The following is a 16,822-nucleotide window of genomic DNA, read 5'->3' as shown; positions in this document are numbered from 1 at the left end:
ACTCCCGGGAGTTACACTAGAAGATCGCACCAGCTAGCCACCGCCCATCGTATTAGTGCGAAGTAGCAGCATGTAGACACTAGGAAATAGAATACGATAAAAAGCTCTCCAGGTCGGAGCACGGAAGTGCATCAGAACCTTGCTGTAGGCTCCGTCTATAAAACGCAATTAGAAAGGCTAATAAGAGCTTAGGATATTTTACGGTAGCTGATTTGATATTTCCACCCTTGGTGATTATCGCAAGTTCATGTCGTGTAACTATGAAGCTAGAACGCCCAGGTAGCTGAGCGCGTGTGTAACAGCCTTTAGCAGCTTTCACTTTAGCCTTTCATCATTGCACCGATAGCTTTATCCCCCATTAGTTGTCTCAGCTGAGTGTCTCTACTTTATTTAGTATATGGCAATGTCCATACATGACACAAACACAAATACGGAAGTAATTCTCTATTCAAACTGCCCAGGCTTTTGACAGAAGGAGAAGTAGCCCCGGATTAGCATCTGTGTATGGTGATTTCGAAGACTACTACTACCATGATTGAAATGATTACTCCTTATTTAGGCCAAGCAAGCTATCTATTTATTACTCAACTTCGTTTTTTAAAACTTCAAATACGCATATATAGTTGAAAAGTAGAGCCTTTTTTTCCATTGCAGAACCCGCATGTCCTGATGGCTCTCTTCTTATAGGTCATCTCGTACTCTATATCGATGCCCTCCCTTCAGGCTGCCCGCGGTATCGTATACTCCGTCATTTAACTAATCCAGAATTGTCCGCACATTCGTATTCACGATTCCAGTAAGTGTTAAATATATCAGTTCAGGTTCAAAGGCCACATACGAGCACGGACTAAAGCATAGAGAAAAAGCGTTACACATCAATATAAACCCGACAAAATACATGAAATGAACCAATAACAAGGACTCAAAAAAAGCATCATAAGAAACGGGGTCAAAAACGAAAAAAAAAAAACCAAGAAAAAAAGGCTGCAAAGGGGAAGAACAAGATATGAATGAAGAACAAGAAGGAAGTAGGGAAAAGAGAAGAAATATAAAAATGTGTGCCAGTACCATATCAGAAATGTTAAGAATAGTGTGTATGACGTCAGAGTTAGAAGGGGAGAGGGACCAGCAAGAGAGCAACATGAGACAGAAAGAGAAAGAAAGAAACAGGGAATAAAAAGAGAATAAAAGAAACAATAGAACCAGAAGAGAAGAAAAGAGAAGGAAAAAAAACCAGCTAGGAGATGCCCAGAAATAACAAGCAAACAGACCCAGGCCTGGATCCAGCCTGACTCTTATCCCTTTCTATGCAGCCGCCCTCGCAATGAACTTAATAACTGCGTGCCCTGATCTCGCAATGAGGGCGTCACCGATGAAGCTCGCGAGGGCGATCGTGAAATATCAAAGTCGGCTACCGCTGCAGCAACGACGGCAGGATACGGACTCATGGGATACAGAAGATTTCCTGCCCCCCCTCCTATCACGCCTTCAATATTGCTGCTGTTGACACCGCCGTTACTGCTGCCGCTTGCCTCACATCTACCACCAACCGCAATCCCACCTCCACTTCCACACCCATTAGCATCCGGTGTCCGCATGCGAACATGCAAGGCATCCGCCGACATGGCCGCTGCTGGGACAAGGGATGCAGCAAAGACGGAGAGAGAACGGCCTGCTCGCCAGCGGTTGTGTTGATGTTCAAACCCGTTGGTAGGGGTTGGTGCAGGAGTAGGAGCAGTATTAGCACTATTACTAGCATTGGCAGAGCCGTCGCCCGGAACAGAGCCCAGATGGAAGCTGTTCCTGTAAAGTGCCTGCGTGCTGCGGCGGAGGTCGTGGTGGCACCGGACCAAGGATAGAGATGAAGAGTCTTTATCTTCTGCTGGCTGCTGGTACTGATGGTGATTCTGGTGCTTTTCGTGCTGCTGATGCTCATGGTGTTGTTCAGGCTGTTGCTGGTATAGCGGCTGTCTCAGCTGCCTCAAGCGCTCCAAGTGCGCGTCGAAAAAGAGGTCACCCCGCGAGGCCTACTCGCTGAAGATGATCTCGCTGTTCTCGATAACGAATTGCACGGCAATGTTCTTGGCATGCATATCCGTCATCTCGCGCTCGATGCTGGTATCGCGCATGATGGTTGGGGCAAACACAACAGCAAGGTTCTTGGGAGACATTAGATTCTCAGGCTCTCTCTTAGCCACGCGACTGAGATGGAACATGAGAAATTCAAGGGTATCCTGGTGGCGTTGGGGCATGGAGCGGAAGGTCCGGCTCAAGTGCGAACAACGTTCCATTGGATCCGAAATGGCTAGATAAATGTTAGCGAGCGTCGTCCTTTGCCTATGTAATTCAACCGCATACAAAAAACTTACCATTAGACTCCAGTATCCGGTTGTAAATGTCAAACGTAAACAACGGCGTTGGCAGCTTGCGGAAGTATTGCTTTAGTACACTCGTGACGGCCGTAATATCAATCACAGGGTCAGAAATATCATAATTCTCATCCTTGTCAAAGCCATCCTGCACCATCTTAACCTGAGAGTTACCACCTGTTTTGCGGTATATACCCTCGACGTCCATTCCACGAAGCTCAACTTCTTCAATGCAGCGTGTCACAACACATGGAATCTGCCGGCGTTCATAGTCGGCACGTTCCGTCAAGTCTGATCCAAACAGCGTGCTTGGTGCCTCAGCCACAGCAGGCGTCGACACACTTCCACTCATGGACTTGCCAATCTGCAGATTGTTGCCATTGTTGCCGCCATTGTTGGCTCCAGGACCAGCTTGGCCGCTCTTCTTGAAGAATCCAAAGCCCTGGCGCTGCTGCTCAAGGTGCATATCTTTGCGGCCGTTGGGATTCCCTGCAGTCACAGGTGCATCAACCTGGGCCACAGTCATATTGTACGGCATGCCGATGTTGTCTCCAGCCAAGTAGCCAGGCTGGCCAGCAGCAGCGCGTTCCTTATCGTTCTGGAAAGCAGCAGCAGCCTTGGATACACCCTTGCCGACATTTTGGGCCAGAGTTTTGGAGCCCTTCTTCCAGTTGAACTTCTTGACCTGGCCCTTGCGTATATTGACAACCATGGGGCCTCCAGCCTCGACAATAGTATCTTCATTGTCACCGCCAAGTAGAGTGGTGCCGGTGTGGATACTAGACCCGTCACCCGTTAACTTAGAGGCACCGTAGATGCCAAGACCATTAGGAGACTTAGGATCCATGTTGATTTGGGCCTTGAAACGCTCCTGAATTTGATGTGTGAGATCATTGTTCATATCAGCCAGCTGGGCATTCTTGGACGACAACTGCTCAAATTCCATCAGTGCGCGGTCACGCTCGGCCACAGCATGCTCTTTTTCCTCTAGGAGCAACGAGCGCTCGGCGTAGAGCTTTTCGATCTGCTCGGACATGGAAATCTTGACCTGCTCTAGGCGATCTATAAAATCGGCAATGGCCAAATCTTCCAGCTCTCGAATGTTGACGGTCATGCTAGTTTGCTTAGCACGATCAGCATATCCGGCAAGAACCTCAACCTGGCGAATCATCAGCTCGGTCTGGGTGTCGAGCTCAGCAACGGTCTTGCGCTTTTCCGTTAGCTTCTGTGTTAGTGCGTGCAAGTTCTTTTCGGTGTCGGCCTGGCGTTCGAGCTCGGCAACTCGCAGTTCGGAGGACCGCAGTTGGCGCTTAAGGAAGGCTGCATCGTCGTTGGGCGAAACAACCAACGATCCGGGACTTTGGATGTCGTGAGCATTATGCAAAAGGCCGTTGGACTCTTTCGTGGGCGTCTTGGGCCATTGTCCAGAGGCAACGGCAGCGCTACGCGTAGTTTCACTAATGCTGCGTGTGTGGCTGGGCCGAGACGAGCCGGTAACGTTCATTTCGGTGCTGTTGGTGCGGCCGTGGCGCACAGCATTCGAGACCCTCCGTAGAATGGAGGATCCTTCATCGTTACCCATGATACGGGCCATATCTTCATCTAGGGTAAATTCAGCGCCGCTGCTCCATATAGGAAGCGTAGGCGAGGTGGAAATACCGTTATTTGACTGTTTGCTTCCATTGCGTGAGGCACCGGCGCCGGCACCTGGAACAGGTGGGGCCTGAGTTAGTGGGTTAGGCGGCGTTGGGCCAGATTGCAGGGTCGTGGATGGTTCGCGGGGGGGCTACAGGCGGAGCGGGAGCAGGGCGAGGCTGGGTGTATGTGTTTGAAAGCTTCGTGTTTGAGGAGGGTGTCGCAGCTGTGGGGTGAGAAAGAGCAGCTTCGTTGTGAATAGGTCGAGGAGGAGCCGAGTCGGACAAGGTCCGGGTAATAGGGTTTGGCTTATCTGGAGGGGTGTTAGAGAGCGGATATTGGAGGGACCGAGTAGTGAGATGGAGGTGGATTATAGCGGGATTGCGGGGGGTAGAGAGCGAGAAGCATTTTGGAGGCGAGTGCGTGGGTAAAGTGGGCAAGTAGGTGTTGTGGTTGCTGGTTTAATCGTTTAGACTGAAGTGAAGATGAACAGGCTCCCCACAGGAACAAGAGAAACAAAAACAAAGGCAAAAAAGACGAGGAGACTGTATGCAAGACAAGAGAAATGGAAGGAAAGACAAGGGAGCTACATGTAGGAAGACTCGAAGCATAGTAAATGAAAAAAGGATCACTATTGCATGCGCAAAATGCAAAGACAGAAGCTTGCATATATCTCAAGCATAGCGTATAGATGCAATGCAGCCCAAAGCCAGCACTGCTAGCATGGCATGACGCTTGTTCATTTCACTTTAACCAGCCTGAGATACTTACTAAGAGATGAGCGAACTGTCGGGTTAGATGGCACATCTTTGCGGGCCAGATGTTTAGAGTTAGGATCGGGCCGTAGACCATCGTCCTGCGATACTCTCGATGTAGTATTGGATGTCGCGTAGCTCGAACTTTTAGAAGACGAGTTGATATTATTTGTTAGACCAGCAAAATTAGCCATGTCCGAGGACTGCGATATAGGTGATGAAGACAGCTTCTTGGACTTGGGTGCATCCTGAAGCTTGAACTCGTCTGCAGCCCCAGTGTTAGAGCGCGGCGGACTATAATTGGAGCGTTCTTCGTAGTGCGACGAGCGCGCGTCGCTACGACTAGATTTAGAGGGCTTGCGGGTAGGAGCTGTGCCGATGGAGGATGTATTGGACTGCTGTTGAGAAATCAGGGACGATGACTCTGATGCACCGGATGGCAAACGGCCCTTCTCTTGGAAGAAAATGTGAGGGGCCAAACTTGTAGACGTAGTAGGTCGGGCCGGAGGAGCAGCAACAGAAGGATCCAAAGACATAGGGGTGAAGAAGTTATCGAGATCGACACTGCCGTCGGGGAGCGTTGATGAGCGGTTGATAGGGACAGTGGAATTAGTATTAGACGAGCCGTAGGTAGTGGAGGGAAGCAAAATATCGTTCTTTTGGCCGACTGGAGACTCGGAGATGGTGCGGTCGGCGACAGTCGCGGAGGCCCCGTTCAAGACATCGCTTATGTGATTAGTATAATGTTGGCGGGGTCTTGGTGACAGTTCAGTAGCAGCGTCAGGCTCGCCGTCGTGACGTTTATCGATAGCGGGCGGCAACGCAGGCAAGGACTTTTCAGTAATCATGGGCGAGCCTGTGCCGTCTTTTTCTCGTTGTTTTGCAGCACGGGCAGCTTTTGCCTTTTTCTTTCTCCTTGCTGTCATCGTGTCTTGACAGGTCATGCAGAAAATGCCGACTGATGTCCTAGCATAGCGGAGGTTTTCAATCTTGCGCTTGCAGTTACGGCAACGGAAACAGGTAGCACAGAAGGCCTGGTCACCGGTCAAGATAGCCAAGTCCTCGATTTTAACGCCGCAAGCACTGCAAGAGTAGGTGCAAGTGCTGCAGATGAGCGAGCGATCACCAAGGAGATGCAGGTTTGCATCGGAGTCTAGGAGGACATCGCACGTATTACAACGGAAGCAGTTGATGTGCCAACGAAGACCGGCTGTGAGAGTGGCGAACAGTAAGGGTTAGCGTGGAGGTGTTGGCATTGTTGACAGGCGGTCGGGCTGTTTATTCAGGGAGGGGAGGGGGGGGTTACATACAAAGTTCATAGGCTTTTCCCTCCTCGAGGATCTAGAAGATGAAGGCAACAGCGATAATAAGTTAGTGAGATGATACAAGCAATAAAGATGGGAAGGGGCCCAAGACATCAGCTCTAGCAGACCAACTAAGGCTTGATCTGTACAGCGAAAAGGGGGAGGGCAGACAAGGCCAAGCTGGCAGCATTCTGTCAGGATGAGAGACTCTTCTTACCTCGCCACACCGAGTACAAGAGAAGATCTCGTCGGGCTCCATGTAGTCTTCCATGCCGGGAGCAGCAGGAACTGCAGCTTCGGTAGCAGCCATGGCATAAATAGGGAGCTTTCAAGAGAACAACGATCTGAGAGGGGAGGGGTAGCCGCTGTTGATTGTGACGACGAGACCGTAATGATAGGAGAGGCGAAGAGATGAGAAAAGAGAAGGAAAGGCGATGTGCGTATCAGAGAGGACGAGGCAAAGCTGGTCAAAGTGAGACAAAACTATTGGCTGGTTAGGCCCAAGCCAGGACGATGCAGGGAAATCGAGACAAGGCAGGTCGAGGGGTTGAGGTGGAGGAGATTGGAAATTGTTTGCTTCGAGTCGAGGAAGAGAGGCCTGCTCAATATAACAAGCAGCCAACACTTGAAGCTTGCTCGGTAAAGTCGTGATCGTAATCGTCGGCGTTTACGAAAAAAGGAGGCAATAGTCGATTAGTAAGAGATGAGAAGAAGGCGAAGAAGATTGCTCGTTCATAGAGAACAAAAAAAGAATTAAAAAAGAATTAACAAAAAAGACGAAAAACGCCCAGCGTGGTGTCTCTTCCCTTTCTTTCCTGAGGACTTGTTCCAACGTAAACAAGAATTAACGAGAGAAAGAAAGATAGTATGAGTTCTGCACTTCTTTTATGCTTCTTTTTTGGTTGCCCGTTGGCAATGGCAATGGCGATTTATTAATTCTCGTTTGAGTTGGTGAGGAAACTTGGTGAGAATTGGGCCGAGGAGACATTCATTAGAGAGAGCAAAGATAGCGAGAGAAGGAGGAGAAGAAAGGAGAGGCCAGAGACAAGACAAGCAAAGCCAACGCCAGAAGGGGGGGGGGGGCAAGGCCATGATTAAGCTTCAGCACCGCCTAGGGCTATACTCCTTGTTCCCAGCTGTGTTGTGGGGCTTTCAGGGCCCGAGGGGGCCAGAGACAAGCACTGAGAACCACTGTGCCCACGCTTCAGGCCTACCTACTAGCAATTCCCTTCCAAGCCAATAATCCGCCATAGTTGTGTTTTAGGCTTGGCCTCACCCGGCCCAGCCCAGCTTAGTGGACATAGTAGGGGGTAGGCGCACTAAAATAAGCACTGAATAGCCTTAAATGGCATTGGAAAAGGCCCAAACAAGCCTAGAACCAGGGACAAGACCAAAAAAAATCAAAAAGGAGGCCAAAAAGGGACCCTAACAAACATCGATCTACAACAAGGGGGTCCTTTTTAGTTCTTTTTTTCCTTTTTTTTTTTCTTTGTGTGAGAGCGGTGAAAGTGTGACAGATAGGAACGCCAGGGGGAGACAGTCAACCAATACAAAGAAGAGCTCAAGAGGAGCCAGAGGGAAGGCACTTTATTGGTGTCTTTTTATTGTTAGACGACAAATATACTACGCACCATATAGCAGGAATGCCACTAAAAGCGCAAAACGACGCCTACGCCTACGCCTACGCCACCGACAGTACCAGGAAACTCCAATGCTACTCTAGAAACACCCTGCCGTCTTCTTCCCATTGGCTACTATTCTTCTACATTGCAGCCTGTCCTCTACAAAAACAATAGCCCTATCCTCTTTTTGGTCTCTCCCTCAGTTGAAGCAAGCTTACAAGTTGCATGATCACAGTGAGACAAGGCAATGCCACACAGTCTGGGAATCGGCATACAATCAATCACCTACAGCTAGCACAGTATATTCAGAAAACACACAAGCAGCTACCCCTAGTCTCAGCCTCTTACGAATTTCAGTCTTCTCATGACCGTCTCTCCGTTTGGCCTGTCTTGGCTATCCGTCGGGCTTGTCATCTTCAACCCCCTCTGTCCCCCAGGTTGACACAGAGCAAACAAACATCCTCTCCCCTCTCTCTCCCCCCTCTCTCCTCAAAACTCTATTGAGCCAACCACTATCCAAGCTTCGAAAAACATTTGGCCTGCCTGGCCAAAGAGGGAAAACTCTTCTCACCCTTGTCCTTCATGAGAAAAATCCACCAGTCCAGCCCCGGCTGGGCCAGGCCCCTTTCCCTCCAAGCACTGACTTCAAACACCTATGGTCAAGCCTATTCTAGGCTAGCTTAGATGGCTCGTAGAAAATGGTAGTCTACATAGTCACTCGTAGTGAGTACGTAGCAATCTTGTGTAGTTTTGCCCGCATACGGCATATCTGATATCTCCGTGCCCTTGTTTCCGTCTCATTCCATCCACATCGTCTCTTCCCTTCCCTCCGGCTCACAGACGATCACAGACCCTAGCCGACCCGACCCTGATCCAGGCCTAAACCCGGGAAACAGCAACCAGTAAATGCACCAAGCGACGAACGACCCTACAAGACTGCAGACCCAACGAACCTACGAACGAGCCATCTAGCGATCACCCACAGATCCCAAGTGCCGGGAAGGCTCCTCTCTCCTTCTCTCATCTTTCCTCTTCGTTCAAACACAAGAGAGCTCGGGCCAGCACTTCTGAAACGAAGCTACTACCCGTCCGTACTTGTACTCTTTGTCGTCTTTATCTTCTCTTGTTTCCCTTTTTATCCTCTTTTGTTCTTTTTTACGTGTCTTGTGTCTCAGTAAAAGCCTTGGTTAACACTGACTGGCTGCCTTGAAATAAAAAAAAAGAAACCTTTTTTTTTTTTCGCTCTCGATTAGCAATTCGCAAAAATTAACCTGTATATTTATCATTAACACCGACAATTCATGTAGTAAAGCAACGTGGCGCAGTGGAAGCGCGCCGGGCTCATAACCCGGAGGTCCCTCGATCGAAACGAGGCGTTGCTACAGAAGAATGCCTCTGCGGCATGAAAACCTTTTTGTCTTGCCTATAGCTTTAGAAATCACAGCGGGCCTTCTGGGCCTTTTAGTACGGATAATGTCCAAATATTAAAAAAGAAAACAATAAAAAAAACTGTAATACGTCTCTCTCTATTCTTCAACTTTCGTTTCTGTGACACCCTTCACCTGTTTCTACCTTAAACCCCAATCCAACCCAATCAGACAACCTGCCTAGTTCTATACATGTTCACAGTCCTCATTCGCTCCCATCCCGTTGTCTCTTTACGATGTAATACGTAATTAGACTCTTCGGATCGTCCTGCACATCCTTCAAAGCTTCCCAGAACTTCTCTTCGCCAACACGCGCATGAACCGCTACACACAGCTGCACTGCTCCCATGCGAACTGCCGACTCCTTGCTCTCGAGACACCGCCCAGCTAAGCCCGCCAGCTGCGGCAGCTCACCATCAGCCCCCGGGATATAGCTTGGGTGGCGTGCCAAAACTGTGGTCAGCACGTGTAAACCAGTGCTTAGACAACGCATGCCGGCAGATGCCACTGAAGCATCCTGACTACAGCTAGTGTTGAGCAGGGCAACTAGTGAATTGACTAATGCTGGTGCAGAACCTAGCACAACCAAATCATCAGCCAGTGCTTCAAGTCCACTGACAATATGCGTGCGGGCATCGTAAGTGCTGCGTGTGGCCATAATAGCCTCAAGTGCACGGCTGACATGTGGCTGGAAGCTGGGCTTGTTGTTCTTGAGCAGCAGCTTGATGGTGGCAAGGACTTGTGCCTTGACGTCCTGAGCCTTGTCAGTAGCGATGCCTGGTAGCGGGTCTTCCAGATATTGGAATAGACCGAGAAGCAAAGAATCGAATTTGCCATCTGCAAAAATGGTCTTTTCGCGCAGTAAAGACTGAAGCTTGCGGAAACCGTGGACATCAAGTGTTTTGGCCTTAACGCGCGTGATACCGCTATCAAGTAGGCGCGCATTTACTTTGGCTTTATCGCTATCCATCATGTCCTGGGCATTGGCTATGGAAAGGGGTGCAGTATCAGCATTCACATGCTTATCTGCTAGGACCGGTCCCGCACTGGGGGCTGGTGATGCTCTATGGGTGTGTTGTTGCTCGGCAGGATCTTCATAGACTTGGACAACATTAGCAACTGGCGTCTTTTGAGAGGGGACGTCAGCCATGAGGTTGGACGCTTGCTCGTGAATGGCAGATGTCCCAGTTGATTTCGGTACAGAAGCAAACGCATTAGCCAAGGCATGCGACTCTTCATGCTCGTGATGCACAGAACTTGATAAATTAAGCGCCTCTTTTAGTGTTGGGACTTCGCGTGGTGGAGGATCGGTCTTGGGGGATACTGAAGAGGTAGTAGCTTTGAATTTAGGCGGCGTGAGCATGGTAGCGCCCGATGGCGACAGGGCAGCCCTGATCTTAGAAGGGCTTTGCCGGGGGCGTAACGGGCTGCGAAGTCGAGTCTCTAGTTGGCGATTGATAGCTCGCACGGGTAGGCGACTGGAAGCTATTACGAGTCGGAGATGGCAATCTACTGGGTGATAGTCTCGTTGGTGACCGTGATACCCTGGTAGGCGAATGTACCGGCTCAGAGACATAGTTCCCATGTACCGATCGCGGCCGGGGCAAAGTCCTTCTAGGTGATGTTTGCTGCTGGCCCATCTGGGATGAAGCGGACTTTGCTGGTGCAACGGGCTTTGAGCGTGGCTCTGATAAAGCTGATTGCTCTTGTGCAGGGGGTTGCTCATTTGAGCGGAAAGAGTAGGGTCCTGCGGTCGCGGGTCGAGCAGTCATTTCAGGAGCCTTGCGACGAGGGCGGACAGGAGCAACAGACATGCCACCGGGTCCTACAGCCGTAGTGCCATCTCCACCTCGTGACCGGGTTGGCGGTGCAGGAACGGGAGTAGGGGCAGAAGCAGTTGGCGCTGTTGACCGGGTTGCCCCAAGATGGGCCATGGCCGATCCAGGCCGTGAAATAGGCTCTTTCTTTGCTGCCAATGCCGCAGCCTTCTTTTGCGCCAGCATAGTTTCTCTCAGCGTTGGACGCGCGCTCATGGTGCTCTTTGACAGGCCCATGCCGGGCTTTGCGGTGGTTGTATTTGCTCCGGCATTGGGGTTCGCGGGATCCTTGGTCAGGAGTTTCTGGGCAGTGCTATCAAGGCCCTCCATGATTGCTTCAGCGCGAGCAGGCCACATGCTGGAGAAAAGCCAATATGTACCTCGCGAACGCTCTCGCACGCCGGGATTAGCATCATTGAGACCTTTCTTCAGGCACTTCTCAATGATATCCAAACCTCCCGTGTGCTCGATATGCGACTTGTGATGGCCCTCCTTAGTCAGCATAATCTTTAGCCATGAAGTGGAATAGAGTCTAGGTTGGACATTTTTATCCTGGGATGCACCCCATATATGCTGCATTATACGGTTGCTATAGGTAACTCTTGAGATAATAGCTTCCACAGAGGTGTTGGCTTGCTGCGAGGCAATTTTCTTTGTCGCGGCGCAAAGCTTGATTAGGGTCTGGAGTAGAATCTCAACAAGAGGGTCAATTCCAGGACCAAAGACGTTGGCTGCATCCTGAACTAGAGCACAGCCTTCCTTGGACAAGCTGGTTCTGAGGGAGGTGATGGCTTTGACGATACCATCAAGTAGAGACTTGAGGCCGACCAGAAACTGGTCCTGGAAATCACTGGGGACGTTTCCAACAATAAGCTGCCGTAACTTGGAGATGCTCTGTTCGCGCTTGAGCCAGTTTTGCTCTGACTCGCGGCCGTCAAAATAAAGTAACATTTCCTTGAACATATCATCTAGCTCGCGGACAGTGTTGACATAGATGGGCTCAAGCGACTCAGCATTCGTCTCGATGTTTCCAGGAGTCACGGGACGGTCACTGGAAAGCGATGGCATTGAGGTGCTGGGGGCTAGATTGGCGCGGGGTTGCTCTTCGGAGGTTGCCTCGGAGCCAACAGTAGGAATAAGCGCCTTGACAATTGCTTGCTCAATGGCAGGGCGAACTTTGCAATTTTTGAGCTGACGCTTGAGATCGGACTTGGCTCTGTTGGGAGCGTTTCTGGAGAAAGGGGGGGGGGGGGGGAAGTTGTTAGCGAGTGAAGATAAGGGAGGGATGGGGGCAGGACGAAGAGGAAAACGGCTTCATGACCTACTTGAACAGCTCAATGACAGTGCCCTTGGCAGTTTCCCGGACACCCGGGTCGGCATCCTCCAACAGATCCATCAAATTCGGGACATAATTGCGAAAGGGCATGCCAGTCTCTTGGTGCATATGAAGCAGCCAATTTAGAGCTGCTTCCTTGGCGCGTACGTTCTTTCCAGACATAGCGATGTTTCGCACGAAGCGCTCGACATCAACGGGAGCAACAGGATAGATATTAATCAGAATCTGGTTCGCTAGCGCGCGGAGCTTCTCTTTTTGGTCGCCGAGTCTTTCAATGACGAGGGAAAGGTTCTTGGGAGCTTCCTTAGCTAGAAGCTTGGACTCTTGCCGTAGGAGGCGCGTGAACAGATGGTTTAGAGCTGTGAAGCCGGCCATGGAAAGAGTAGCATGGGGCGACAGCGAGGCCAGCCTCAAGGCCTCGAAGAGCGCGGGAGTACATGTCTCAGGCACATTGAATTGCTTGATGGACGATTTGGTGTATGTGACTTGGCTGACCTTGGAGTCAACGTAGACATCGGATCGTAGGAGGTTCAGGAGGTCGGCGACGAACTCGTCGGTGAGTTTTTCAGGCATGACGAGAGCCATTGGTGAGAGACAGAGAATGAGAGCCAAGTGTATGTACGGGCTGAAAATATATGTAGTCGGAAGAAGAGGTGGCCTGAGGGAGGAGGTCGGTTGGGGAATGCACGACGTATTGTGCGACGTTGGCGACGAGACGAAGAAGGCTGGTTGAAAAATACAATGTCAAGGCTGAAGGGGACAAAATTCAATGGGAATGGCAGTTAGAAGAAAGGGAAGATTCAAGTCGAGTCTGGTTCAGTTGTCCAGAGGTAAGGGCTATGCGCCAGGCTTGATATCAGGTTAAGAGCTGCAAAAGAGAATAAAGAGTTTGCAAGGTAAATAATTAACAGGGTTGAAAATAGGGGAGCTGAGGGGCCCATAGAAGAGCTAATGAAGATGGCAAGGAAGACCGCAAGAAACAGGGATAATAAGAAGCAACAAGGGAAATGAAGATTGTCAGCCTGTTGAAACGGCGTTTTGCCAGGCGGTATTTTGATAGAATAAAACTGGAAGTACAAAGAATACGTTTTTTTTTTCCGTCTCGCGATAAAAAAACAAGAAGGAGGGGAAGCCAAACAAACGAAGTGCGGTTTGTTGTTGCTCTGTTTGGTTGCTCCTTCCAACCAGCTGAGAGGCTCTTTGTTGACTTTGTGTGGGCTGCGCGGCGATGTTATTGGCTGGTGGGAAACTTTATCCGGTGATTTGCCGCTAGCATGGGGTGACCGCGAACTAGGGGGGAGGGCTCCAGGTGTGTGTATTTCGGTGTGCAAAAGATACACCTCGGTGGTGGGCTACTACACTGACTCAACATTGGGCTTGAATTCGCATTAGCTTCTCCTTCATTTTGAACATGTATATATAAACGCAAGTATAATCTCGAAAGAATAGATTCTACTAAATACACTACGCAGCACTATTTTACGCGCACATGCCCCACGCACCAACAGAGGCTGATATGAGTGATGAACAATCTGATAAAGCAAAGAAAAAGCATGAAAACGCCAAAGCAAAACCCAAACAGATACAATACAAAGCACATGGACTAGGAGGCTAGGGAGAAGCAGTTGGCTGCGCCGGCGACAACCCATAAAAAGCGCAAAGTGGGACGTCCGTACTCGACCACACTAGTATGCGCAATACAAACTAAGCATAGGATAGCCGATCCTCGCTCAAGCAGGTACATGCATGTCATCGTCACTGACTACGCTACCAACCTCACTCCAGCTTGCCGGTGTCAACATGCCGTCTGTTTGGCTGATGACATCATAGCGCGAGCCCTCGTTTGAGACCGTGTCGTTATCGAGCATCGCAACATGAACTGATGAGCTGACCACTGATACCGAGTCAGTAGGTGTCATGGCACCTTCTTCTGACACTTCATCAGCTAGGCTGACGACCGACTGAGCTGGCTCGGAGGAGCGCGCGGTGGGGGTGGATGGCACGGCGTGGGGAGACATGGGCATGGGCGAGAAAAAAGACTCATTGCTCTGTTCGGCCCAGGCTTGGATGGAGGCAAATGCGTCGTCCTGGCTGCTGACTTCATTGATGTCGCTAAAGGGGTTCATGGGGGTTTCAGAGGTTGGGGTAGCGGCACGGTCGAGGGTGAGAGACGAGGCAGTTTCACTGTCTTCGATGTTAACACGAGCGTTGTTATCAGCGTATGGAATGGCGGCGCGAGATTCCAGGTCAGCATGATCCCCGGAGTTTGTGGCCGAGTAGATGTCGGGGACGTCGTCAAAGGCAGATGTGGCGGTGTGGGCGGCAGCGGCAGCGGCAGCAGCAGAAGTGGCAGAAATAGCTCCAGTATCAACGCCTGGAGACTGATATACAGGGGGGTAGGAGAAACCGAATCCTCGAGACTGAGGCTGAGACTGCGATTGGTTGTCCCCGCGGCGACGCAAGCCTGACCCATCTCCATGAATATTAGCGCCCGAATTGTATGTAGAACCACCGGCACCAGCGGCACCAGCGGCACCAGCGGCCCCAGTTGCAGCACCCGCATTAAGAACGTCGTCAAACTTGGAGGCTAGTTGCTCAAGAGACTCATGCTCATCAGCAATGCGGCGGGCGTTTTCCATTTCTTGCGACTCGTGAATAGCATTCCAGAAATCTAGTTCCTCGCGTTGACGACGACGAGCTTCCTCGGTGACGTCATCGTCGTTATCGAGAGAGTCTAGATCCATATCCGAGTCGGCTCCAGCGTTAGAACGAGCATTTAGGCCAAAGCTGGAACGACGCCGATTGCGGTGTTGAGATGACATCATGAAGCCATCGGCATCCTCGGGGCGGTTATACAGAGGCTCCTGGAACTCATAGTCCTCAGTGTCGGTATCGACAGAGGCACCGTTAGAACGAGGGGCACCACGACGGCCGGGCATGGCCTTGGCGAATCGACGGTGTACATCCTTGGCATAACGGCGTACTTCAGGCGACTCGTAGATGATGATGGCTGCCGCTGCGGCCACAGTTATGGCGGCAATGCCCACGGTGAGGGCAATAGGGTTTGGCATGGTTTTTATGGGGGCAGTGGCTGAAGTTCTTTGTAAGGGCGCAGGAACGAGATTAAAGCAAAAAAGACTGGGAACGTGCAGCCAAGGAAGCAGCAGTTCAAATGACGGCGATGTGAAACGCAGGTCTATGAAAAGAACATACAGGCTTGAGAGATGAGTTGGTTAAGGAAAAGGAAAAAAAAATATTTAAATGCTCAGCTAGAAGAAAGAGGAAAAAAAGGCGTGAGCGGCCTCTCTAGATGGCAAGTTAATGCGACTGCCTAGGTTGCTTCAGTTTCTGGGAGCTGTTTGGCAGATGGCGTCTGGTGTCTGCACCTGTCAGCATCTGTCTTGCTCGGACTTGCGGCTAATCTATCAGAAAAGCCATGCAAATTGGCAGCTGGAGGCAGCTGGCGCCACTTGAAAGCCGGACTGGACTGACTGACTGCTTGCGGTCTTCCAGTACTCCCAAGCCAGCGCATCAAATGATGAGCTGTTTGTGCAGCAGCGCTTTGCATCTACTTGGTTCAGGGCGTCCAAAGCCAAGGAAAGAGATGAGGGGGAGGGGACAACCTACAGGCTCAGAATCCCAGCAGGAAGCGCTGCTGACAAGTCGAGACTTCGTCAAGGGGTATACAGTAAGTAGTGCTATTCCTTCTAGGCTGTTGTTTCATTAAGCCCCCGACCTGACAAACAATATGGAGTTTGCTTGTAGGCAGCTGTTTTGATATCCCAGACAATGTCAGATTCACAGCGTCGTTAGTCAAACAAAGCAAGTTGTAATCAACATCATGTCATGTCATGTCGTGGCGTGGCCAGCAACAGCCTCCAGTGAATCAAGTAAAGATAACCAGCTTACTTATATTTCTGTGTCTTGTTTTTTTACACTAGAAAAAAGAATCAGCCCTTTTAAAACCAAAGTCAAAGTCCCCCAAAAAGAGAACACCATAGAATCAACAGCGCCCCTAACAAAGTACCAAAAAGCACGAAACAAGACAAACATGAACGCCCCCCGTTTTTGAGCCGGCGCCTTGCTGGGTTATGTAAAAGAGAAAAAAAGAGCAGAAAACGAGAACAAGAAAAGCAGAGGTGAGAGAGATGGGGCGGGGGAACCATCTAAAGGCCCGAAGCCAAAAGAACCAAAGCCCCAAGTGGGCTAATGTTGGTGTCTCCGGTCCGGTCGTCCCCATATCTTGGATCCATCCTCTCTATCTTGAGAAGCCAAGACAATAGAGCCAAACAAGAGAAAATAAAAGAAACAAGTAGGAAGCTGAAGCCGAAACCAAGCCTAGGAAGGAGCCCAAGACTGCCCGCTACCTTTGAAAAAAAAAGGAGGGGCAAGTAAATTTTTCTTGCCTTCTCCTCCTTGGCTGTTGTCTCCCCCGGTGATCCTTTTGAAAACGAAGGAAGAAAAGAGAGAGAAGAGGATATTTGTATGAAGAAAATATGACAAATAGGAAAGGAAAAGAGCAGGAGTGCTCGGGGTAGGAGACATCATCGGCATGAG

General features: G+C 50.3%; 3 protein-coding genes across 3 annotated transcripts; all 3 read right to left on the bottom strand.

Annotated features, from left to right (window-relative positions):
* Positions 1 to 1,295: 1,295 nt before the first annotated feature.
* Positions 1,296 to 6,373, bottom strand: HOO65_070489 (putative Rho-type GTPase-activating protein 4; the record flags this gene model as incomplete). Its single annotated transcript, XM_071004784.1, has 7 exons — positions 1,296 to 1,980; positions 2,032 to 2,305; positions 2,370 to 4,092; positions 4,160 to 4,317; positions 4,776 to 5,912; positions 6,070 to 6,100; positions 6,281 to 6,373. 7 exons carry the CDS (start codon positions 6,371 to 6,373, stop codon positions 1,296 to 1,298), a joined length of 4,101 nt encoding a protein of 1,366 aa, XP_070857207.1.
* A 2,944-nt stretch (positions 6,374 to 9,317) lies between these two features.
* HOO65_070488 (Protein STU1) lies at positions 9,318 to 12,838 on the bottom strand (the record flags this gene model as incomplete). Its single annotated transcript, XM_071004837.1, has 4 exons — positions 9,318 to 10,539; positions 10,605 to 10,621; positions 10,675 to 12,145; positions 12,255 to 12,838. 4 exons carry the CDS (start codon positions 12,836 to 12,838, stop codon positions 9,318 to 9,320), a joined length of 3,294 nt encoding a protein of 1,097 aa, XP_070857206.1.
* Positions 12,839 to 13,995: 1,157 nt separating this feature from the next.
* HOO65_070487 (uncharacterized protein) lies at positions 13,996 to 15,336 on the bottom strand (the record flags this gene model as incomplete). Its single annotated transcript, XM_071001344.1, has 1 exon — positions 13,996 to 15,336. One exon carries the CDS (start codon positions 15,334 to 15,336, stop codon positions 13,996 to 13,998), a length of 1,341 nt encoding a protein of 446 aa, XP_070857205.1.
* Positions 15,337 to 16,822: the final 1,486 nt, after the last annotated feature.

Source organism: Ceratocystis lukuohia (assembly GCF_044167205.1).
Source record: "Ceratocystis lukuohia strain C4212 chromosome Unknown Supercontig7_pilon, whole genome shotgun sequence".
Classification (NCBI taxonomy): Eukaryota; Fungi; Ascomycota; class Sordariomycetes; order Microascales; family Ceratocystidaceae; genus Ceratocystis; species Ceratocystis lukuohia.
The sequence above is the reverse complement of the archived record's forward strand: the minus strand, read 5'-3'. Positions and strand labels throughout refer to the sequence as shown.